Here is a 23,426-nt window from a genome sequence, read left to right on the forward strand (position 1 = left end):
CTTCTGAGAAAATAAAGACATTGGTGGGTCTTCTTAATCAAAGCCATCGGTGTGGAGGGACCAAGACAGGTTGTTGGTGATCTGGACACCTAAAAAGTTGAAGCTCTCGGCCATTTCTCGACCGAGAATGGAAGGAGCAAATCAGCAGAGAGATAGCTGACAACTGCAAGAAACACAAAGTTGTGATAGTAGGGGATTTTAATTTTCCACATATAGATTGGGACGGGGGTAGAGTTTGTAAAATGTGTTCAGGAGAATTTTCTACATCAGTATATAGAGGTGCCAACTAGAGAGGATGCGATATTGGATCTCCTATTGGGAAATGAGTTAGGGCAGGTGATGGATGTGAATGTGAGGGAACACTTTGGATCCAGTGTTTCAACCTGATCATGGATAAGGATAGATCTGGTCCTCGGGTTGAAGTTCTGAACTGGAAAAAGGCCAAATTTGATGAAATGAGAAGGGATCTGGGAAGTGTGGATTGGCACAGGCTGTTCTCTGGTAAGGATGTAAATGGAAAGTGGGAGGCCTTCAAAGGAGAAATTTTGAGAGTGCAGAGTTTGTATATTCCTGTCAGGATTAAAGGCAAAGTAAATAGGAATAAGGAACCTTGGTTCTCGAGGGAGATTGTAACACTGATTAAGAGGAAGAGAGAGTTGAATGAAATGTACAGGTAGCAAGGAACAGATCAGATGCTCAAGGAGTATAAAAAGTGCAAGAAGCTACTTAAGAGGAAAATCAGGAGGGCTGAAAGAAGACATGAGGTTGCTTTGGCAGACAGAGTGAAGGAAAATCCAAAGAGCTTCTATAGGTATGTTAGGAGCAAAAGGATAGTGAGGGATAAAATTGGTCCTCTGGAAGACCAGAGTGGTAGACTGTGTATGGAACCAAAAGAGATGGGCGAGATGCTAAATGGTTTTTTTGCATCCGTATTTACTGAGGAAACGGGCATGGAGTCTACGGAAATAGGGCAAACAGGTAGGGAGGTCATGGAACCTTTACAGATTAAAGGGGAGGAGGTGCTTGCTGTCTTGAGGCAAATCAGAGTAGTATTCCCACAGACCTTGAGAGAAGCTAGTGTTGAACTTGCAGGGGCCCTGGCAGACATATTTAAAATGTCAGTATTCATGGGGGAGGTGCCGGATGATTGGAGGGTGGCTCATGTTGTTCCGTTGTTTAAAAAAGGTTCCAAAAGAAATCCGGGAAGTTATAGGCCAGTAAGTTTGACGTCGGTGGTGGGCAAGTTATTGGAAGGTGTGATAAGGGATAGGATATTTGGATCGACAGGGACTTATTAGGGAGAGTCAACATGGCTTTGTGCGTGGTAGGTCATGTTTGACCAATCTATTAGAGTTTTTCGAGGCGGTTACCAGGAAAGTGGATGAAGGGAAGGCGGTGGATATTGTCTACCTGGATTTCAGCAAGGCCTTTGACAAGGTCCCTCATGGGAGGTTAGTTAGGAAGATTCAGTCGCTGGGTATACATGGGGAGGTAGTAAATTGGATTAGACACTGGCTCAATGGAAGAAGCCAGAGAGTGGTTGTGGAGGATTGCTTCTCTGAGTGGAGGCCTGTGACTAGTGGTGTGCCGCAGGGATCAGTGTTGGGTCCATTGTTGTTTGTCATCTATATCAATGATCTGGATGATAATGTGGTAAATTGGATCAGCAGATTTGCTGATGATACAAAGATTGGAGGTGTAGTGGACAGTGAGGAAGGTTTTCAAAGCTTGCAGAGGGATTTGGACCAACTAGAAAAATGGGCTGAAAAATGGCAAATGGAATTTGACGCAGACAAGTGTGAGATATTGCACTTTGGAAGGACAAACCAAAGTAGAACATACAGGGTAAATGGTAGGACTCTGAAGAGTGCAGTTGAACAGAGAGATCTGGGAATACAGGTACAGAATTCTCTAAAAGTGATGTCACAGGTGGATAGGGTCGTAAAGAGTGCCTTTGGTACATTGGCCTTTATAAATCGGAGTATCGAGTATAAAAGTTGGAGTGTTATGGTAAGGTTATATAAGGCATTGGTGAGGCTGAATTTAGAGTATTGTGTACAGTTTTGGTCACCTAGTTACTGGAAGGATGTAAATAAGGTTGAAAGAGTGCAGAGAAGGTTCACAAGGATGTTACCGGGACTTGAGAAGCTGAGTTACAGAGAGAGATTGAATAGGTTGGGACTTTATTCCCTGGAGCGTAGAAGAATGAGGGGAGATTTGATAGAGGTGTATAAGATTTTGATGGGTATAGATAGAGTGAATGCAAGCAGGCTTTTTCCACTGAGGCTGGGGGAGAAAAAAACCAGAGGGAATGGGTTAAGGGTGAAAGGAGAAAGGTTTAAAGGGAATATTAGGGGGGGCTTCTTCACGGAGAGAGTGGTGGGAGTGTGGAATGAGCTGCCGGATAAAGTGGTAAATGCGGGGTCACTTTTAACATTTAAGAAAAACTTGGACGGGTTCATGGATGAGAGGGGTGTGGAGGGATATGGTCCAAGTGCAGGTCAGTGGGACTAGGCAAAAAATGGTTCGGCACAGACAAGAAGGGCCAAAAGGCCTGTTTCTGAGCTGTAATTTTCTATGATTCTATGGTTCTATTTCCACTTCATCCCCGTTGATGTGGACATGGGCATGTCCTCCACCACACTTCCTGAAGCCAATGACTATTGCCTTTGTTTTACTGACACTGAGGGAGACATTATTGTTGTCACATCAATTCACCAGATTCTCTATCTTTTTCCTGTGCTCCATCTCATCGTTGTACGGTCGGGTGGCCTCCTTTTGCCATTCCTGAACATGAGAATTAGTCATTGGCACTGACTTCCTTCACCAGGATTCCCAGGCACTCATTGGAGAAATGGGGGAAGAGTGTCCACATGACCAGCCATTCCACCTTCCATGACCACCAGATGCTGAGGCCATGACAAAACACTCGGGCAGTTATTGGATTTCGTCCACTTCCGACCCCATCAATTGTGCATGCACTCCAAACATAATAGGTGCAATTTTCTCGGCCCACTGCGCTGTGTCTGGGGAGAGGGATCTGAAAGGAGAAGGAACTACTTCTCACAGAAGGTGGTGAATTTGTGGAATTCACTGCCCCATAGCGCGGTGGAGTCTGAATCATTAAATGGTTTCAAGAAGGAGACAGAAATACTTCTGATAAAAAAACGTGTTAAAGGGATATGGGAAACTGTTAGGTATGTGGATTTGAGATCAGGAAGAGATCAGCCATGATCTGACTGAATGGCAGAGCAGGCTCAAAGGGCTGAATTGCCTACTTCTGCTCCTAATTCCTATGTTCCTATGATATTAATCTTCATATAGATTGGGCAAATCAAATTGGCAAATTTATGATGAGTTCATAGGATGCACTCAGGACAGTTACTTAGAACAATATATTCTGGAACCAACCAAAGAACAGGCTATTTTTGCATTGTGCAATGATACATGATTAATTAATGATCTCATAGCAAAGGATCCTCTAAGGAAGAATGATCATACCATGATACAATTTTACATTCAGTTTGAGGGTGTGAAACACGGGTCTGAAACTAGTGGCTTTAAATAAAGGTAACTTTATAAAGGTATGAAGACAGAGTTGGCACCAACGGACAAGGAAAATAGGACCAAAGATAAAATAGTACATAGTTAATGGCAGACATAAGATACTTCATATCTCTCAATAGAGATATATTCCATTGAGAAAGATCTCAAGATGAATGAACCATCCATTGCTAATAAATTTCAGGATGATATCAAATTGAAGGAAAAAATGTACAATATTGTGAAGACTAGTGTTTGACGACAACATTAGGGAAATTGTAGAAACCAGAATAGGATGAGTTAAAAAAGGGAAATTAGAAAATGAGAGTAAACCAGTAAGATATGTAAAGGAGACAACAAGAGCTTCTATAAGTAGATAAAAAGAAAGGGAATAGCTAAATTGAAGGTTGGCCTCTTAGTGAATGAGATTGCAGAATTAATAATAGGACACAAGGAAAAGGCAGAGTCTTTGAACAAGTACTTTATATCTGTCTCCATGCCAGAAGACGTAAAAAGCATCCTAAGAAATGTAGGCTATCAAGGGACAAGGGGATAGGTAAACTAATGGTTGACCATTAATGACAGGCCAATTAGTTTAACCTCAGTGGTGGGGAAGCCTTCAAAATGATTGAGTGACAGGAAACAAAGAATAGTGCGAAGGTTTTTTTTCAGACTGGTGAAAAGTTTGTAATAGATTACCGCAGAGATTGATGTTAGGACCCCTGCTCTTCCTGGTAATTAGTAATGAGGCATACCTTCTGGTGGAGAGCATAATTACATCATTTTCAGACGATACAAAATTAGGAAGTATTATGAGCCGTGAGGAATATAGTGCAGAACTTCAAAAGGACAAATTAGTGGAATGGGTGTACAAGGGGCAGATGAAACGTAATGCCCAGAAGTGTGAAGTGAATCATTTTGATAGCAAGAGCACAGTGCAATAATATAAAATGAAGTCTACAATTCTAAAATGGGTGCAGGGACAGAGGGACCTAAGACTTTAATGTGCATAAATCATTGAAGGTGGCAGGACAGGTTGAGAGAGTGGTTAATAAAGAATACAACATCCTGGGTTTTATCAATAGAGGCATAAAGTGAAAAAGCAAGGAAGTTATGTTGGACATGAAATGTAAGTTTTCCCTAGGCTCATCAATGGTGATCCCAGGATCGTAGATCGTGTGACAGGATTACAACCTGAACCTCATCCTGTCAATAGGAAATTTATATGGGAGTTTTTCTCAAGGGAAATTCAAATTTCTGGTCCTGCTGCCTCAGTTTTGCTGTTTCCTGCCTCCATAACCAGCTTCTTTGGGACACTAAAATCTAGTCCAAAACCTGCAGAGTGATAGAGATTTAAGTGAATGAAGAAAACTTTGGCAATAGAGTATTATGCAGAAAAGTGTGAGGTTACTTGCATTTTGGGGGAAGAATAGGAAATCAGAATATTGTTTTAAAATGGAGAGAGACTGCAGTACAGTGAGGTTCTGATGTCCTTGTACATGAATCACAAGCATTTAGCATGGAGGTATAACAAGAATTATGGAATATTAATTATTCATTATTATATCATTATTGCAGCCACACATAGAATACTGTGCACTCTTTAAGGAGCAAAATACTTGTGTTGAAGGCAGTTTAGAGATGTTTCACTAGGTTGATCATTGTGTTGAAAGGGTTGTCTTCTCAGGAAAGGTTGAGCTGGTTGGGCTGATACTCATTGGAGTTTAGAAGAATGAGAGTGACCTTTTTGAAACATGCAAGTTTCTGAGGGTGCTTGATAGGGTAAGTTTTGAGATGAAGCATCCCCTCGTGGGGAAATCTCAAATTAGGGGGCACAGTTTAAAAATTAGAGGTCTCCCATTTAAGACTGAGATGAGGAGGAATTTCATTGAGGGTCATTAGTCTTTGGAATTCTCTTCATTAGAGAGCAGAGGAGGCTGGGTCATTGAACATGATCAAGGCTTAGTTAAACCAATTTTTAATTTAAAAAGGGAGTCAAAGGTTATCAGTTCAGCCGTGATCTTATTGAATGAGAAAGCAGGTTCAATGGGCTGAATGGCCTACTCCTGCTCTTGCTTCTTAGGCGCTTATCTTCTAGGTCTCAGCCCCACTGCTGGTCATGACCTCAGAAATACCTGCTCCAATTATGATGATCACCATTTTCTCCATGGGTTTGAGGTCATGAAGCCAGGTCCTATCTCCCACTGGTTGGCTGCTGTTACCTTCAGTTGTGTACAATCTTGTACTGCCAAAGATGGAAGCGTGTCAGTGACTTTGGTGCAATGTGCTTGTGACTGTCATTGTTAAGTAGCTGACTGTGAGTGTGCAAAGAGTTAGACATGGGTATGAGGCTTGTAATAATGTGTATGTCAAGCTATGAATGTGAGCCATCCTTGATAAGGTTACTGAAGGTGATGTATTGTTGAAGTTGTACAAGACATTGGTAAGGCCACACTTGGAATACTGTGTACAGTTCTGGTCACCCTATTATAGAAAGGATATTATTAAACTAGAAAGAGTGCAGAAGAGATTTACTAGGATGCTACCAGGACTGGATGGTTTGAGTTATAAGGAGAGGCTGGATAGACTGGGACTTTTTTCTCTGGAGCATAGAAGGCTGAGGGGTGATCTTATAGAGGTGTATAAAATAATGAGGGGCACAGATCAGCTAGATAGTCAATATATTTTCCCAAAGGTAGGGGAGTCTAAAACTAGAGGGCATAGGTTTAAGGTGAGAGGGGAGAGATACTAAAGGGTCCAGAGGGGCAATTTTTTCACACACAGGGTGGTGAGTGTCTGGAACAAGCTGCCAGAGGTAGTAGTAGAGGCAGGTACAATTTTGTCTTTTAAAAAGCATTTAGACCGTTACATGGGTAAGATGAGTATAGAGAGATATGGGCCAAATGCTGGCAATTGGGATTAGCTTAGGGGTTTAAAAGAAAAGGGCGGCATGGACAAGTTGGGCCGAAGGGCCTGTTTCCATGCTGTAAACCTCTATGATTCTAAGATTCTATGTGGTGAATGGAGCAGTGTCTGAGGCTAATAGTTTAGTTGCAATGATATGACATATGACGGCTTCACTGACTTTGACCACTTCTTGCAGCACGGCCTTCAGGTCCTCAGGATAACAGTGTTTACAATGATTTCTTTGGCTATCTACTTCCATTCCTTGCTAAACATTCATCTGGAGGGCCTTCTAGACCTCATTCCTCCTGTCCACCCCCCGAACCATGGTCTCAAATGCTGCATCAGAAAATCTGGGAGCCCGCCCTCTGCCATGCTGCACCATCTTCACTTTTATGTACAACAGGCATTCTTATGCATTGACTTCCTGCATGTGTTACAGCCAGAACGCACCACCCATTTCAGAGGTACAGGCTGGATTTAAATAATGCAAACTGGCTTAGAGTAGTACTTGCTGTTGAGGCATGCAACCACTGAAAGGCATGTCCAGTACTGGGCTCCCTTTCACCGTCATTTAACTTAGCAGGCAGTATGAAGTGTATCTGCACTATTTTGAATGGTTAACTATGCATCACGATGCCCGTGCCTGGTTTTTGGTGGTTATTGAATTTTTAGTCCTTGATCTTTTTTCATTTCTGTTTAGCATGTGCTCTTGAGAGTGAAATTCTGATGTACTGATGTCAAAATGTAGTCTTTGTCTCATTCCACCAACACATAAAGTAAAAGTAAAGTTTATTTATTAGTCACAAGTAAGGCTTACATTAACACTGCAATGAAGTTACCATGAAATTAGACCACTTGCAAATGTGGCTCATGAGAAGTAGAGATTATTCATTATAGTTTGACATTACTTTTTGATGTATATAATTCTTAACAATGATCACTGGTCTTTATATCTAGATGTACTTCAGTGTGTATCACTTTCATTGACCAACAATGTCACTCCTAGTATTTACATATTGTTGACAGTTCTGCACATATTTGTATCTTGCAAACCATTCTATTCTCTCCACCCATCTCACTGTTTTCTCTTTGCAGGCAATAAAAGTGGTAGACTTGCTCATTCACATATTCACTCTGTTGGGGGAAAAAAAGCAAAATACTGTAGATGCAGGAGATCAGAAATAAAAAGGGTAAGCACTTGAAAAACTCCGCAGTTCTGACAGCACTTGCGACAGACACTGCCAGACCCTGGGGAGTTTTTCTAGTGCTTTCTGTTTTTATACACAACTTTTAAAATTTTGGTACTTGTTATTTTTATTTATTTTCACTGACAGTTGAATGTTTAAGCTGATAATGTTACCACCCCTTTAGATAAAAATATTCAGTTCTAGCTGCTGGTTAAACTAATTCAATGCCGTTACCTTTACCCATGCCTTGTAATGAACCACAGGTTCAAGTTCTGCGTAATGCGGGCGAAGAGGTAACTCTCACAGTTTCATTTTTAAAGAGAGCACCTGCCTTCTTGAAGCTCCCTCTGTATGAAGACTGCACATGTAAGCACTCTTAATTTGTTTATACAATGAATTATACTGACTAAACACTGCTATTATTGTTCACACAGCGTTTGTCTATCATTTCATTGCACTGGTCCTCTAACTATTTAATTATTCAGCTTGTGCAGAGGGTCAACTTGAGTTAATCAGTATGTGATTTAAAAAAAGACTGCATGAATCTTTTTTGCTTGAACGCTGGGCTTAGGTCAAAATTTACTTGATTTAATAACCAATGGTCTATTGAGTCGATGGTACATTTCCCATATTTGAGGTGACTGAATCCAAAATTAAATTAAACTGACTTCTGCAGAATAGAAATGTACACAGCCACTGAAAAGCAGACTAGATTTTAAATCAATTGAGTTTGGTCTGATGAGAGTCAGATAAACACAACTATCAGTCTCCCAAAGGCAAGTGGTGGGGGAATGAATAACAGTACATCCTGCATTGCAAAACTCAGAGCTTCCGAATTCTGGATGCTCGGATCCTGGTGGTATCCCCCAAGTTGTGGTGGGGGATTCCTTAGAAGATCCCATGTACTGATTGTACGGAAATTCGTGGTACATTTAGACTTCTGAGGGGCAATTTCCCTGCGTCTGGAATGCCCCTGAAATTTTGGATTAGGGTTGGAGACTTCAGGTGGTTTCAATATACTTACTAGAATAGTCACCCAAGGAAGTTAGAAAGATTAAAACCAGTTCTAACTCCCAACTAGACTCCCCGACTACTCTTCCAGCTATTCTGCCAAGCCCTCAACTGCCTCCATTGGCTCCCCGAACATCTCCCTAAACCACCGACCAAACTACCCCTCTAACCCCTGACTACCCACTCCAACCTGACTACCACCCCTGACCCGCCTGAATATTGTCCCTGACCTGACTAATTCCCAGACCTCTTGACTACTCCCCAACTTCTGAATACACATCCGAACCCAACTACTTCCGACCCCTCTGACCCACTCTTCACCCACTCACCTGCTCTCTACCCCCTCACCCACTTTCCTTACATCCTTACCTTCTCTCTGTAGCTTCTCAAAGTGGCTTTGGGACATTTAAACTTACTGGAACACAGCAGCCAGTGTCATAAAAAGGGAACATAGCTTGGCTTCCCATCCCACCATCTTCCCACCTAATCCTGAGCTCACCCCCATAATATGGAACAAGGAGGGGAGAGAGGCTCAGAAATCAGCAACCAGCCCCTCTATACTAAAATGACCAATTAAGGGTCGACTAGGTTTGTTATCAAGCCTATTGACCCCAATACTACACTGCCCATGCCATAATATGTTTGACGTGGACTGGAGCGGGAACCTCAATTTTTACGCACAAATAGTTAAAGGGCAGGAAGGAAGGACAGGGTGGTTGCTCTTCTGGGGCTGCACCTTGCCGATTGTGGGGTGCCCTCCCCCTTAGACTGAAACCCCCTCTTTTCATACCTGTACTGTATCTTAAACCCTCCCAGTCCAAGATCCCGGAGGAGTCCAGCACATCAGTACAAAAGATAAGTCTGGGCATATCATGGCCATCTTCAGCCAGAAGTACCAGATGGATGATCCATCCCAGCCTGCTCTTGCGATTCCCAGCATAACAGATGCCAGTCTTAGCCAATTTGATTCACTCTGTGTTTTTAAGAAGCAACTGAATACAGCAAAGGCTATGGGCCCTGACAACATTCCAACAATCATGATGAAAACTTGTGCTGCAGAATTAGCCACGTCCCTAACCAAGCTGTTCCAATACAGCTGTAACATTGGCATCTACTCGGCAATGTAGAAAATTGTCCAAATATGTCCTGTCCACAAAATGCAGCACAAATTCAACCTGCAATCTGTCTTATCAATCTACTCTCAATTGTCAGCAGAGTGATGGAAGGTGTCATCGATAGTGCTACCAAGCAGCACTTACTCAGCAATAATCTGCTCAGTGACAGTCAGTTTGTGTTCTGCCAAGGGCATTCAGCCCCTGATCCCATTACAGCCCTTGTCCAAACATCAACATAAGAGTTGAACTCAAAATGTGAGGTGAGACTGACTGACTGCCTTTGACAACATGGCAGCATCTGACCAAGTGTACCATTGTGCAGCCCTAGCATGATTCAAGGTAACGGGAATCTGGGGAAAGTCCTCCATTAGTTGGAGTCATGCCTAACACAAAAGAAGACGATTGCAGGTTTTGGAGGCCAATCACCTCAGCCTCATGTCAGCATTGCAGGAACTTCCTCAGGGTAGTGTCCTGGCCCCAACCATCTTCGGCTGCTTCATCAATGATTTTCTCTCTTTCATATGGTGAGGTGTGGGGATGTTCACTGATGATCGCACAATGTTCAGCACCATTCGTATTGATACTGAAGCAGTCTATGACCATATGCAGCATGACCTGGACAATATTCAGGCTAGGGTAGCAAGTAACATTCATGCCACACAATTGCCAGGCAATGACCATCTGCAGTTATAGAGAATTTCATTGTCTCCCCTTCACAATCAGCATTGTGCAACTGCAAAAGATTATTCTTTTTCTGCATGGCCTAAGCAACATATTTTTCCATAACTCTGAATCAGGCTATAGAAGTTCTCTACTCTTCTCAACTTCTTCTGAGCTACCGCTTTTCACAGCAGGAATAACGACTGTAGCTGTTTCATTGCTTGAGAGCTAAATGAGCTTTCTTACAGATGAGCTGATACTGGTGTATTCTGGTGCTGAGGCTAACAAAATACTATTGAATTAACTCACTGACCTGAGACATTTTGCTGCTGGGAAAATGGTAAAATCAGCAAACTAAAACTGGAAAATAACACATCTATTTTTTAAAATAAAAATGTCTAAAAGGTTTGATAAAGCAACAAATTATCTTTTGATCACTCTTAACATTCTAGATTCGATATATTTCCCACTTTACTTTAGGTTTGCTGTTCGAAAGTTGTATTCTCTTCATTAAACAATTCGATACAATAAACATATGAAGAAAATGGATTTGTCAGCCTCATGGATAAGAATTGTTCCCAAGGGTTTTCCTTCCTGCTACAACTTGATGTTTTTATTGCCTTTTTTGACATTTTGCCACAGGCCAAAAGGTTTCATGAAGTCCAGGTGCCCTCAGTGAATTCCCAGGAAAGCATCAGAAGAAAGATTTGCCTTTTCATTATCACTGAACATCTCAAAGTGCACTGCAGTATCTGCCTTTGCTTTTGTGTTAAAGCCCTTGACTGGGACTTGAATCCAGATCCTGAGGACTCAGGAGGCAAGAGTGCTATCAACTGAAAAGCTGGTTGATGCTGTGATGAATTACTTAATAAGTTGCCCTACCTGGAACCATCTCAATATTTGTTGACAACTTGCATTAAATAATTCATATTATTTCAGGTGGTGTGTTCTTAAATCAAGTCTCTTGAGCAATATTAGTAATAAAAAAAGGTATTTCTCATGGTCACATCATTAGCACACTCATGGAAATGTTATACAAATATCTGCCTTTTTGCTAAATAGGGAACAAATGAAAATATGCCATATTAATGAAGCTGTGAGTAAATGTATAGTTCCTGATCTTCTTATACATGACAAACTCATCAATTGACCACGCATTCCTCTGTTCATCAAACACAAATGTAGAAATGGGTATAAGGTAATATTCCAGATCAATGTGAGGGAGGATTGTTTTATGCAATGATGATTTGAACATGGCTATGAAGATGATCAAATACTCCTTTGAAACTGGACCATGGAAAAGAACAAGTCACATGTTCTGCCTGATCAGGTTAATATGTCATCTGAGTAAGTATATAAACTTTTCTTCATCATGAGTTTAAATAAATGAAACAGAATACATGATAGGGAGGATTGTACATTGGATGGATGTACCACATGACCGTTTTTAATCCTGTGCTTCCCTGTTGTGTTAGCTGGAGGAATGCTGTAGTTTTGGATCCTTCCATAATATTTCTGAGCAGAAGGAAAACCTAAAGCAAACAACCTCAGCATATCAAACTATTTTACATTTACTTACAGGTGTCCCCAGTGACCAAAGCAGTGGTACATCTTCTCCACTTTGTGACAGTGGATTGCATCTCAATTACCATCCCAACAATACAGTAAGATGCATTTCTACCTCGAAAACTTAGGGTTTTTTGTCTTTAAACTAGTTGAATATGCAGTAGCTTCGATCCTGAAATGTATTTTTCTACTTATGTTATTTCAACAAAGGTGGTGGCGATGAGTACAAAGTGTTATTCCTCACTTTGTACTCGTGGTTATTATTTCACAAAAGCAGCAAACAAGGGAGAATATGCCACAGTAACTCAGTCACAAACTTCTTTCCAATATTCTCAACACAATAGGCAATTATATGTACTCATTTATAAAGATGTCAGAACCTTGGAGCAGTACCTGAGTTTTCTGTAGAATTCTTTGATAGGGGATTAATAGAATGCCAGCAGAAATTGTGTAAATGTCTAAAATAACCTTTTACCACATTTATCCTGGGATACTGTCAATCAACGACCAAAGTTATTAGAAATCAGTTGAAATTCAGGTGTGTGTTTTTTATTGTGGCCTGAAATGATACTGGCACTTAGGGCAACATGGTGACACAGTGGTTAGCACTGCTGTCTCACCGTACCAGGGACCCAGGTTCAATTCCGGCCTCAGGTCACTCTCTGTGTGGAGTTTGCACTTTCTCCCGTGTCTGCGTAGGTTTCCTCTGGGTGCTTTGGTTTTCTCCCACAGTCCAAAGATGTGCGGGTTAAGTTGATTAGCCATGCTGCATTTGCCCTTTTGTGTCAGGGGACCAGCTAGGATAAATATTTGGGATTATGAGGATAGGGCCTGGGTGGGATTGTTGTCGGTGCAGGCTTGATGGGCTGAACAGCCTCCTCCTGTACTGTAGAGATTCTATGATTCTCTATGGCACTTCTTCAAATCACCGTTTGCTGGGAAATGAGCAGAATTTCTTGAAAAATGAGATAAATGTCTAACAATGCTTTAAATGAAGAAATACATTAATTTACAGGTAAAATAATGTACTGTAAAAATGTGACAAAATGGTGAGCTAACAGTTAAAGAAATCAGACAATAAGAGATGACATTAGGTTGAATTTGAATCTCTCAACACTGCAATGCATGAATTATAAGGTATATTTTTCAAATGACTTCTCAACTGCTACTGGTGTGTATTAGTAAGTTTCTTAGGTACATCAGTGCTCCAATATGCACTGGCAATGGTGAGATACCTCATCATGGGTAAGGACTTGGAAAATCTACTTCGAATGCTTTTTGCATTGAATCCTCACAAGTTTTGTCATATGTATTTTATGAAACCATTGGATGACACATTGAAATGCATTCAGGTTTCTTGACTTGGCTGTACTGTGGTAGGAACAATACTGTTTTAAATAATAAACAAAGGCTGAGGTAATTCATTTATCCTTGATCGGTGAAGTTTGGTTGATTCTGAGAATGGGAGTCTTGTCTACTAATTGGAGCAACTGTTCTTCAGTGGGACACAGTGCTAAGAATTAGCACTCCAGAGACAATACATTGCATATAGGGTCATAGAATCTCTATGATGCAGAAGGAGGCCATTCGGGCCCATCGAGCTTGCACTAGCAACAACCCCACCCAGGCCCTATCCCTGTAATACACGCATTTACCCTGCTACTCATCTTTACACTAAGGGGCAATTTATCATGGCCAATCAACCTAACCCGCATATCTTTGGAATGTGGGAGAAAACTGGAGCACCGGGAAGAAACTCACACAGACACGGGGAGAACTTGCAAACTCCACCCAGTCATCCGAGGCCGGCATTGAACCCATGCCCCTGTGAGGCAGCAGTGCTAACCACTGTGCCGCCTTGCAAAATAAAATTCACAGAGACTAACATTTCTGCTGAAACATCATTGCACGGATAAGGTATGCAATTTTAATTGTGCAAACTGGAAGAGTGTCATTAGTGGGTAGCCCTTTCAGATCCTATAAAATAGTTCCTTTTGCTCTCACATCAGCTGTGACCTACAGATCTTTATCTGTAGATGGTGAGTCCCCTGTTCACACAGTTGTTCAATTTTCTTGGATACTGCACAAATCCACAGCTGCTGAGGCCCACATGGTACTATTTATACCAATTGAATGTCTGTGCAGCTTGTTCAGCAGAATTCTTGCAAATGCACCTGAGCTTTTAGAAAACTCACAGTATAGAGTTTTGTGTTCTTCCAAGTGCAAAAGGTGAAAAAAAGAAATCCTATTTAAGCCACTTATGTGCACTAAAAGGAAATACATTTCCTTTGTTCTTACATGAGAGCTAACAAACAGGTTTTCAATATTCCTGCTACAATGTTGCTGAAGTGTAATAAGGATTTTTGTATTGATTTTGAGAAATTTTTTAGGATGTTACAATATGTTATGTTGTTTAGGATGTTACTTTAAACCCAACAAACCTGGCCTAACTGTCAAAGTATCTAGAAAAAACATTAAAATCTAAGTATGAGCAAATTACTGCTTCTCTATGGCAGGATTATTAAACCTCAATGTGATTGACTTGATATTCACATATCATTGTTTCAATATAAGCTGAAATAAAAGAAATGTCAGGGAGTGATTATAATGAGACCACAAGAGGTTGGAACAGAAGGAGGCCATCTGGCCCCTCGAGACTGCTCCGCTATTCAATAGGACAGATAGATAGAATCCCTACAGTGCAGAAGGAGGCCATTCAGCCCATCAAGTCTGCACCGACCACAATCCCACCCAGGTCCATTCCCGTAACCCCATATACTTACCCTGCTAATCCCCCTGACAGGGTCAATTTAGCATGGCCAATCAACCTAACCTGCACATCTTTGGAGCGTTAGAGGAAACTGGAGCACCCAGAGGAAACACACGCAGACACGGGGAGAATGTGCAAACTCCACACAGACAGGGACCCAAGGCCGGAATTGAACGTGGGTCCCTGGCGCTGTGAGGCAGCAGTGCTAACCACTGCCATGTCCACTCTCCTGCCTTTACCCCATAACCCTTGATTCCTTTACTGATCAAAAATCTATCTATCTCAGCCTTAAATATACACAAGGATTCTGCCCCCACAGCTCCCTGTGGCAAGGAGTTCCAAAGATTCACAACCCTCAGAGAAGAAATTCCTCCTCAACACAGTCTTAAATTGTCACCCCTTTATTCTGAGACTATGCCTTCTGGTCCTAGACTTTCCCATGAGGGGAAACATCCTCACAGCATTTATCCTGTCAAGCCCCTTAAGAAAACTATATATTTCAATGAGATCACCCCACATTCTTCTAAATTCCAGTGAGCAGAGTCCCAACATGTTTAATCTTTCCTCAGAAGACAATCCTTCCATACTGGGATCATCCAAGTGAACCATCTCTGAACTGCCTTCAATAGAATAATGGGGTGAATTCGCCAGCCTCCCAGCTGTGTGTTTCTCGGCAGCGGGAGGTGGTATGCTGTTCACTGGTGGCAGGATTCTCTGATCCCATTGTCAATGGGATTTCCCATTAGTATCACCCCATGCCGTGAAAGCCATGGAAGGGGGTGTGCTACCAGCAGGACTGGAGAATCCCACCATCATGAAAGGCAGGGAATTCCTCCCAATATCTTCCCTTAAGTAAGGGGACCAAAACTGGTCACAGTACTCTAGATGTGGTCTTACCGTTACCTTGCATAGTTGCAGGAAGACTTCCCGACTCTTATGTTTCAACCCCCTTAAAATAAGGGCCAATGTTTCATTAGCCTTTCTGATCACCTGCTGCACCTGTGTGCTAGCTTTCTGTGTTTCGTGCACAAGTATCTCCAAGGCTCCTTGTGTTGCAACTTTGTGCAGTTTTCCTCTATTTAAATAATATTCTGTTCTTTTGTTCCCCCTTCCAAAATGAATAACATCGCATTTTCCCACATTATACTCCATGTGCCAACTTTTTGCCCACTTACTTAACCTATCAATATCTCTTTGTAAACAGTTTGTATCCCTCTCGCAACTTGCCTTTCCTTTCTACCTATTTTTGTGTTGTCTGCAAATTTGGCTAAAGTACATTCACTTCCTTCCTCCAAGTCATTAATATATATTGTAAATAGTTGTGGTCCCAGCACTGATCCCTGTGGAACCCCACTGGTTACAGGTCACCAACCTGAAAAAGAACCCCTTATCCCCACTTGCTGTTTCCTGCCCATTAGCCAATCCTCTATCCATGCCAATATACTATCTCCAACACCATGGGCTCTTGCCTTATGACTTAACTTTTTGTGAAGTACCTTGTCAAATGTATTCTGGAAGTCCAAATACAACACATCTACTGATTCCCCTCTATCCACTCTGGTTCAGACTTCCTTGAAAAACTAAATTAGTCAGGTACAATTTCCTTTTCATGAGGCCATGCTGATTCTGCTTGCCAAATATGCCACTGTTACTTCCTTAATAAATGATTCCAACATTTTTCCAACAATAGATGTTCGGCTCATTGGCCTACAGTTACTTGCTTTTTGCCTCCTCCTCCCCCCCCCCCCCCCCCCCCGCCCCCTTTTTGAATTGGAGTGACACATTGGCAATTTTCCAATCCTCTGGTACTTCTCCAGAATCCAAGGATTTTTGGAAAGTTACAACCAATGCATCCATTATCTATGCAGTCACTTCTTTTAGGATCCTCAGATGCAAGCCATCAGGGCCAGGGGACTTCTCTGCCTTTAGCCCCAGTAGTTTGTCCAATACTACTTCTCTAGTGATGGTACTTAATTCCTCCCCCATATTCTTTAGTACAGTGCAGCCCACTGTGATGGTTGGGGTCCATAAAAGCGCGGTCGCGAAAAAAGCAGGGTCGCACTAAATCGGGGTCGCGCTAAATTTGCCAATTATGAGTGAAAAAAAAGGGTCCCATGATTCATCGCGTTATATCCGAATTTGCGCTAAATCGGGGCGCGTTAAATCGGGGTTCCACTGTATTAATGGGATATTCGAAATATCTTCCACTGTAAAGACTGATGCAAAATATCTTTTTATCTCCATTTCCTTGTCCCCCATAACTCTCCTCATTTTCTAAGGGGCTTATGTTTGCTTTGAACTATCTCTTCCTTTTTATATATTTAAAGAAGTTCTTATTGTCAGTTTTAATATTCCTTGCTCGTTTTCCCTCGCAGTTTATTTTCTTTCTATGTTTTGGCCATCCTTTGCTGGATTCTAACCGAATCCCAGTCTTCGGGGCTATCACTGACTTTTGCCTCATTGTACGCTTTCTCTTTCAACTTAATACTCTCCTTAACTTCCTTGGTTAGCCATGGTTGGTTTATCCCTCTCTTAGAATCTTTCCTCCTTACTGGGATATATTTTTGCTCAGAGTCATGAATTACCTCCTTAAACATCTGCTGCTGCTGCTTGCTTACTGTCTGTCCTGCTAATCTATCCGCCCAGTCCACTTTAGCTGATTCTATCCTCATTTCATTTAAGATAAACAGTTGTTTCAGACCCAAGTTTCTCACTCTCAAACAGAATATTAAAATTATCATGCTATGATCACTACTTCCTAGGGGATTTTTTACTCTGAGATTATTTATTAATCCTGCCTCATTACCCATTACCAGATCCAAGATAATCTGTTCACTGATTGGCTCCATGACATACTGCTCTAGGAAACTATCCCTAATGCACTTTGAATATATTGTTGTAACTGCCCAACTTGATTAACCCAATCAACATGAAGATTAAATTATTAGTCACCATAATATTGCTCTATACTTTTTACATGCTCCTATTATTTGCTGATTTTTACCCTTTCCTACAGTGTGGCTACTATCTGTGGGTCCATACACTACTCCAATATCTTCTTTCCCTTGCTGCTTTTGACCTCAACCCAAATGGACTCGACATCCTCCGAGCTTAGATCATCTCTCAAAACTGACTTCATTTAATCTCTTATCAACAGTGCTACCCCACTACCTTTTCCTTCCTCCCTGCCTTTCTGAAAGGTTAAATATCCCTGGATATTAAGTTCCCAGTTTTGATCTCCTTTTAACCATGTCTCCGTAATGTGATCATATCAAATTATCTCAACTTATATTTGTTTGCAGAAAGCTTGGCAAAAATGATTATGAATGAGTCACAGTTAGAAAGTGTAACGTACATAATATTTTTCAGGATTCATTATCGTGTTCTTCATGGCCCACATCATCTGGCTTAAAGTGGGAGAAGCGATGGTGTGATCTTCGGTTGATCCCCCTTCTTCATTCTCGTTTGTCACACTATATTCCGGGAACTGATATTTCCAGGTAATGGTACTAATCATTATTTATTTTCAGCAACTTATTGTTCACAGTTGGCTTTTTGAATTGAGGAGCTGCAATTATATTTAAACTTTAAATATTTAGCAAATGTTCTTTTCCAGAATTATTATGGCTTGAATTTTCCTCCTGATGCTGTGACGGCAAATTATATTCCTGGATCAGGGCTCATTGCAATGGGCCTACCCTATATTAAGCTGATCTTTCTCTATACCCTATTTGTGCCTGTGCCACTATATTCTGCACCCTCTCCTTTCCTTCGCCTCTATGTACTCTATAAACTGCATGTTTTCTCTGTATAGCATACAAGAAACAATGCTTTTCACTCTATACCAATACATGTGACAATAATAAATCAAATCAAATTAGCCAGGCAGTGTGAGTAACATCTCTGCCTTAATGAAAGAGTACTCACTGCCGGCCAGGCAGGTGTAACAGTCCCACTGCAGCATGGAAAGAAGCAGTGAGGGACTTTAATGTGACAGAATAACTCCAGAAATGAACACACATACATATATTGTAGATCTAAATGATACCAGAGTCTAAAGTGCAGGAGTGAACACTCCAGGCTCACACCCTTTATTACTTGTCAGCTATGACTGCACTATCTAGACCTGCTGCGACCTTTCTCCAGCTGGTCTTGGAAACAGCAGGAAAAGGATATGTGGGTGGGAAATCAGGAAACCAGAGCCCAGCTTCCAATCATGAATGAAAATTAGCAGCAGATCCAGTGGATCTGAGAAACATGGTCCAGGATGAGGAATCAGTGGTACTGTTCAGTGTTCCATTTTTCCCACCATTTCTGCTGCAGTCCCATGTGATTCAGGGTGAGATTGCAGAAGACTATCCAGCTCATTGTGCCAGCCAGCTGAGCAAACAGTAAGTTATGTGTGATGAATTCTGGCAAAGTTACTTTTCACATCATTGATGGTTAGTTTCAGTCTAACATCAAAAAAGTGCTGATTTTTTTTTCAATGTTCTACATTGGAGTTAAATTGGATGTGAGTGATTGTTGGAATTGAAAGAAATGCAGAGGGGTGGACAGAAATCCTGTCTTAAAGGAACTTCACCCCAAAGAGAAAATTTGGGATCAGTATGTCTAAACCTTTGCTTGCAGTTCCATATTGGATAACATTTCCATTTATATGTTTTCTGGCATATTATTAGGCCAAATGCATTTCAAATAATTGCTGTGGATGGAGTATGCAGTGGTGTTATTCAGTGCCTCACTGCTGAAGATTGTATAGATTGGCTACAAGCACTGGCAATTAATGTATCCAACCTTACCAAGCACAATGTAAGTATACTTGTCTGCACTTCAGAAAAAAATCAAAGCTTTAGCCTCCCATCTCAGCATGCCAATGGTTTACTATAAGTGACTTATCTTGTTTGTCAATCGGGACATAAAAGGTTGATAATTGAAGAAAATTGTCCACATTTAACAATGGCAAAATGATGATGAAACAACCATTGGCTTGGTATGTTTCTAAAATGCTCACAAGTTCTGACAAACTTTGGTTATAATTACAGTGAGTGAGAGTAATGCACTATAGAACATTTACATGCTTATTTAACATTTAAATTATAATGTTCAATTAATATAATAGCATGTTTAATTACATCCTCAAAATCGCCTTGTTTAATATTTGATTGTGGTGTTGCCCTGATTCTGCTATTGTTCCCAATAATAGTTGTAGAATTAAAGAAGGGTTTATGCAGGCACCTTAAAACCACAAATTGTATCCCCACAATATTACTTTTGAAGATTGGATCTCTTACCGTCCCTGTCCCTCATCTATACCCCACACAGAATGGGCAGAGTGTAGTTGCCCATGTCCAGATCCAGCAGGCAGAACTGAAAGTCCATGATCCCGTGCACCTACATTTAATTCAAAGGTATTAGTTAGTCATAAAATGTATATGTCATATATGTTAATGTGTTATACAGATATTTTAAACAAATAATATTACCGTCCCACCCCTTTGGGTTGGCATTGCCGTCTCATGTCCTCCCCGCTATAGGGATAATTCAGGCCTTTGCCCCTGAGTTTGGGATTTGGCATGCAGCATCTCCTTTGTAATTCAATGCACCCACTCCTCTCATCCCCCACTCCCTGGCCAGCATCAAACCCGACTCAGTGCAACTCTTGGATTTTACATGAGCTGTCTATATTACCTGTAGAGACCACTGTGTGACTTCTCAATTCTGCTTGATGAAGCTAACCCTCATGTCTTCAAGAATATCAATTTGGATAATCTTAACCCAGTCCACGACAATCAACATTTAACTACCCAGTTGAGCTTTAATTGAAACCTATTTGACAATATTTGTCTGAGGTGTTGCAGAGACTGATATTGCCCACACTAATGCAGTAGGAAATGTTCTTTCAGGCTGTAGTTTGGTTGATTGCATTTAAAATGCCTCTGTGCCATAGCTGATTTGTGGTTTGGGAATATTCAACATTTCCACTGAGCAGAAATTAAAAGAAAATCAATTTCAAAAATGGTAAAGTAGCAGCTGGGAGATTGAAAACAAAGATTTTATTACACAATTGATATTCATAGAAATCATAGAAACCCTACAGTGCAGAAAGAGGCCATTCGGCCCATCGAGTCTGCACCGATAACAATCCCACCCAGGCCCTACCCCCATATTCCTACATATTTTACCCACTAATCCCTCTAACCTATGCATCTCAGGACACTAAGGGGCAATTTTAGCATGGCCAATCAACCTAACCCACACATCTTTGGACTGTGGGAGGAAACCGGAGCACCCGGAGGAAACCCACGCAGACACGAGGAGAATGTGCAAACTCCACACAGACAGTGACCTAAGCCGGGAATCGAACCCAGGTCCCTGGAGCTGTGAAGCAGCAGTGCTAACCACTGTGCTACTGTGCCGCTCACAGTAGAATAAATAAATTATTCTACCAGCGACGCCCTGAAGCTTCAGTTATACAACACAATTTTCATCAACTTATTGTATTTACAGATGGCAGCAATGCCATCTTCAGTACGTCTGTAGCTTGAGCAAAACTATCCAAGCAAGATTATTTTATGAATATCAGTGTAGGACTTCCTTGACCACCTTTCATCACGTTCCCATCTAATTTGTCCATTTGGAGCCGTGTCAATGTCACTCAAAATGTCCCAGAGCTTAAATTCAGCATTAAAATAGGGCATGGCATAGCTTTTCCAATCTGGAATGTGTATCTTCATGTTTAGTGGACCTCTTAACAAGTTATATTATTATTTTTCTGACTGTTAAGCCTTCCGGTCTGGTTTACTGCAGCTCTTTTGCCTTTTATCCTAAAAAATGTATTTTCGAAGTTATTTTTTACCATCTTTTTTGCAGCAGGAGAGTAGACATAAAGACATGTACACATAAAGTCATAAACAGCTGCAAAATCACTGAAAGTCGGACTGTAATTGAGATTCCAGCATAAGGTTTTGGAAAAAAAAGGGGCACGTAAAGTTTTGTTGGTATTTTGGGAGTAACAAAGCATCTAACTGTAATCTACAAAATCCCATGATGGTTGCCAAGTCAAGTTGAAATAAATAATGGCAGTCAGTTTTAACAAACCCTAAATAAGTATACTAAAATTGCACTGCTGTAACATGAAAGGAGACATGCTAGAGAGATCAGTAGGCATCAGAGTTAAACTACCTTTACCCATCAGGTGCCAACAGGCACACCTACACCTTCTGTAGGTTTCAGATCATCAGTCATCCAGTTACACATTGCAGCAACCGGCCTCAGCAGTGCCACTCTCACCAGTGCCCTCTGCTTTTCTGTGTCTGTCACCTTCTCATAGAATCATAGAAACCCTACAGTGCAGAAGGAGGCCATTCGGCCCATCGAGTCTGCACCGACCACTATCCCACCCAGGCCCTACCCCCACATATTTACCTGCTAATCCTACTAACCTACGCATCTCAGGATACTAAGGGGCAATTTTTAACCTGGCCAATCAACCTAACCCGCACATCTTTGGACTGTGGGAGGAAACCGGAGCACCCGGAGGAAACCCACGCAGACTCGAGGAGAATGTGCAAACTCCACACAGACAGTGACCCGAGCCGGGAATCGAACCCGGGACCCTGGAGCTGTGAAGCAGCAGTGCTAACCACTGTGCTACCGTGCCGCCCCGAGCACACGGTAGCACATTCCTATGTGCTCACATAGGAATCCTTTTTAGTATCATCAAATAGTTCACTGATGCATTGTTTAGCACGGCTAGTACTTCAAATAAAAATTAGAATGCTGGGTTGAAGACATACCTTCAATTCGTGTACATTATAAGATATTGGGTTTGATGTTTGGGTGCTTGTGTATGGCTTCAGCAAGAATGGGTAAGAAGGAAGACAAGTCATCAGACCTGCATGTTTTTATTCTATCAAGGGATGTGAATGTTGCTGGCAAAGCCTGCATTTTGTGGATAGGTCAAACCTGACCACTTTTTCACACAGGCAGATAAATCTCAGATGTGGCTGGTTCTGGAGCATAAGTCTTCAGTGCTATTGTTGGAATTTCATCTATTTCTGTGTCTAGGGCTTTCATCCATTTCTTGGTATCAAAGGGAATGAATCGAGTTGGTTGAAGACTGGCATTTGTGATGCTGGGGACCTCTGGAGGAGACTGAGATGGATCATCCACTCACTGTCTTGGACCGAAGATTGGTGCAAATGTTATGTCTTTTGCACTGATGTGCTGGACTCGCATATTATTCAGGATGGGGATATTTGTGGAGCTTCCTCCTCTGTTAGTTGCTTAATTGTTCACCATCATTCGCTTCTGGGGCGACAAGACTGTTTTAATCTACTCTATTGTTGCTGGGATTGCTTAGTTCTGCCTATCTAGCCTTGTGCTTGGGAGAAGCCTGCATATTCCCATAAAGTCGTTTTGGTTCTGTCAAGAGAGTCAACAGTTAATAATTTCTGAACCAACCTTCGTTTAGGGTATGTTCTCATTTATCATTTGTTTTTTTTGTTATGTAGGTGATAAGCAATCTTAAGATTGGTGGTGTAATGGACAGTGAAGGAAGTTATCTAGGATTGCAATGGGACCTTGATCAATCGGACCAGTGGACTGATGAATGGCAGGTGGAGTTTAATTTAGCTAAATGCGAGGTGATGCATTTTGGTAGATCAA

The 23,426-nt window shown here is 41.4% G+C and overlaps 1 protein-coding gene across 1 annotated transcript in view; it reads left to right on the forward strand.

The window, feature by feature from the left end:
- The window catches only part of sntg1 (syntrophin, gamma 1), a 122,096-nt gene that overhangs the window by 36,420 nt on the left and 62,250 nt on the right, over positions 1 to 23,426 (forward strand). The window contains exons 7-10 of the mRNA XM_078215494.1: positions 7,901 to 8,003; positions 12,005 to 12,087; positions 18,129 to 18,259; positions 19,439 to 19,568. Coding sequence (XP_078071620.1) covers positions 7,901 to 8,003; positions 12,005 to 12,087; positions 18,129 to 18,259; positions 19,439 to 19,568 — 447 coding nt within the window. The remainder of the gene's footprint in view (positions 1 to 7,900; positions 8,004 to 12,004; positions 12,088 to 18,128; positions 18,260 to 19,438; positions 19,569 to 23,426) is intronic.

Source organism: Mustelus asterias, chromosome 7 (assembly GCF_964213995.1).
Source record: "Mustelus asterias chromosome 7, sMusAst1.hap1.1, whole genome shotgun sequence".
Taxonomy (NCBI): Eukaryota; Metazoa; Chordata; class Chondrichthyes; order Carcharhiniformes; family Triakidae; genus Mustelus; species Mustelus asterias.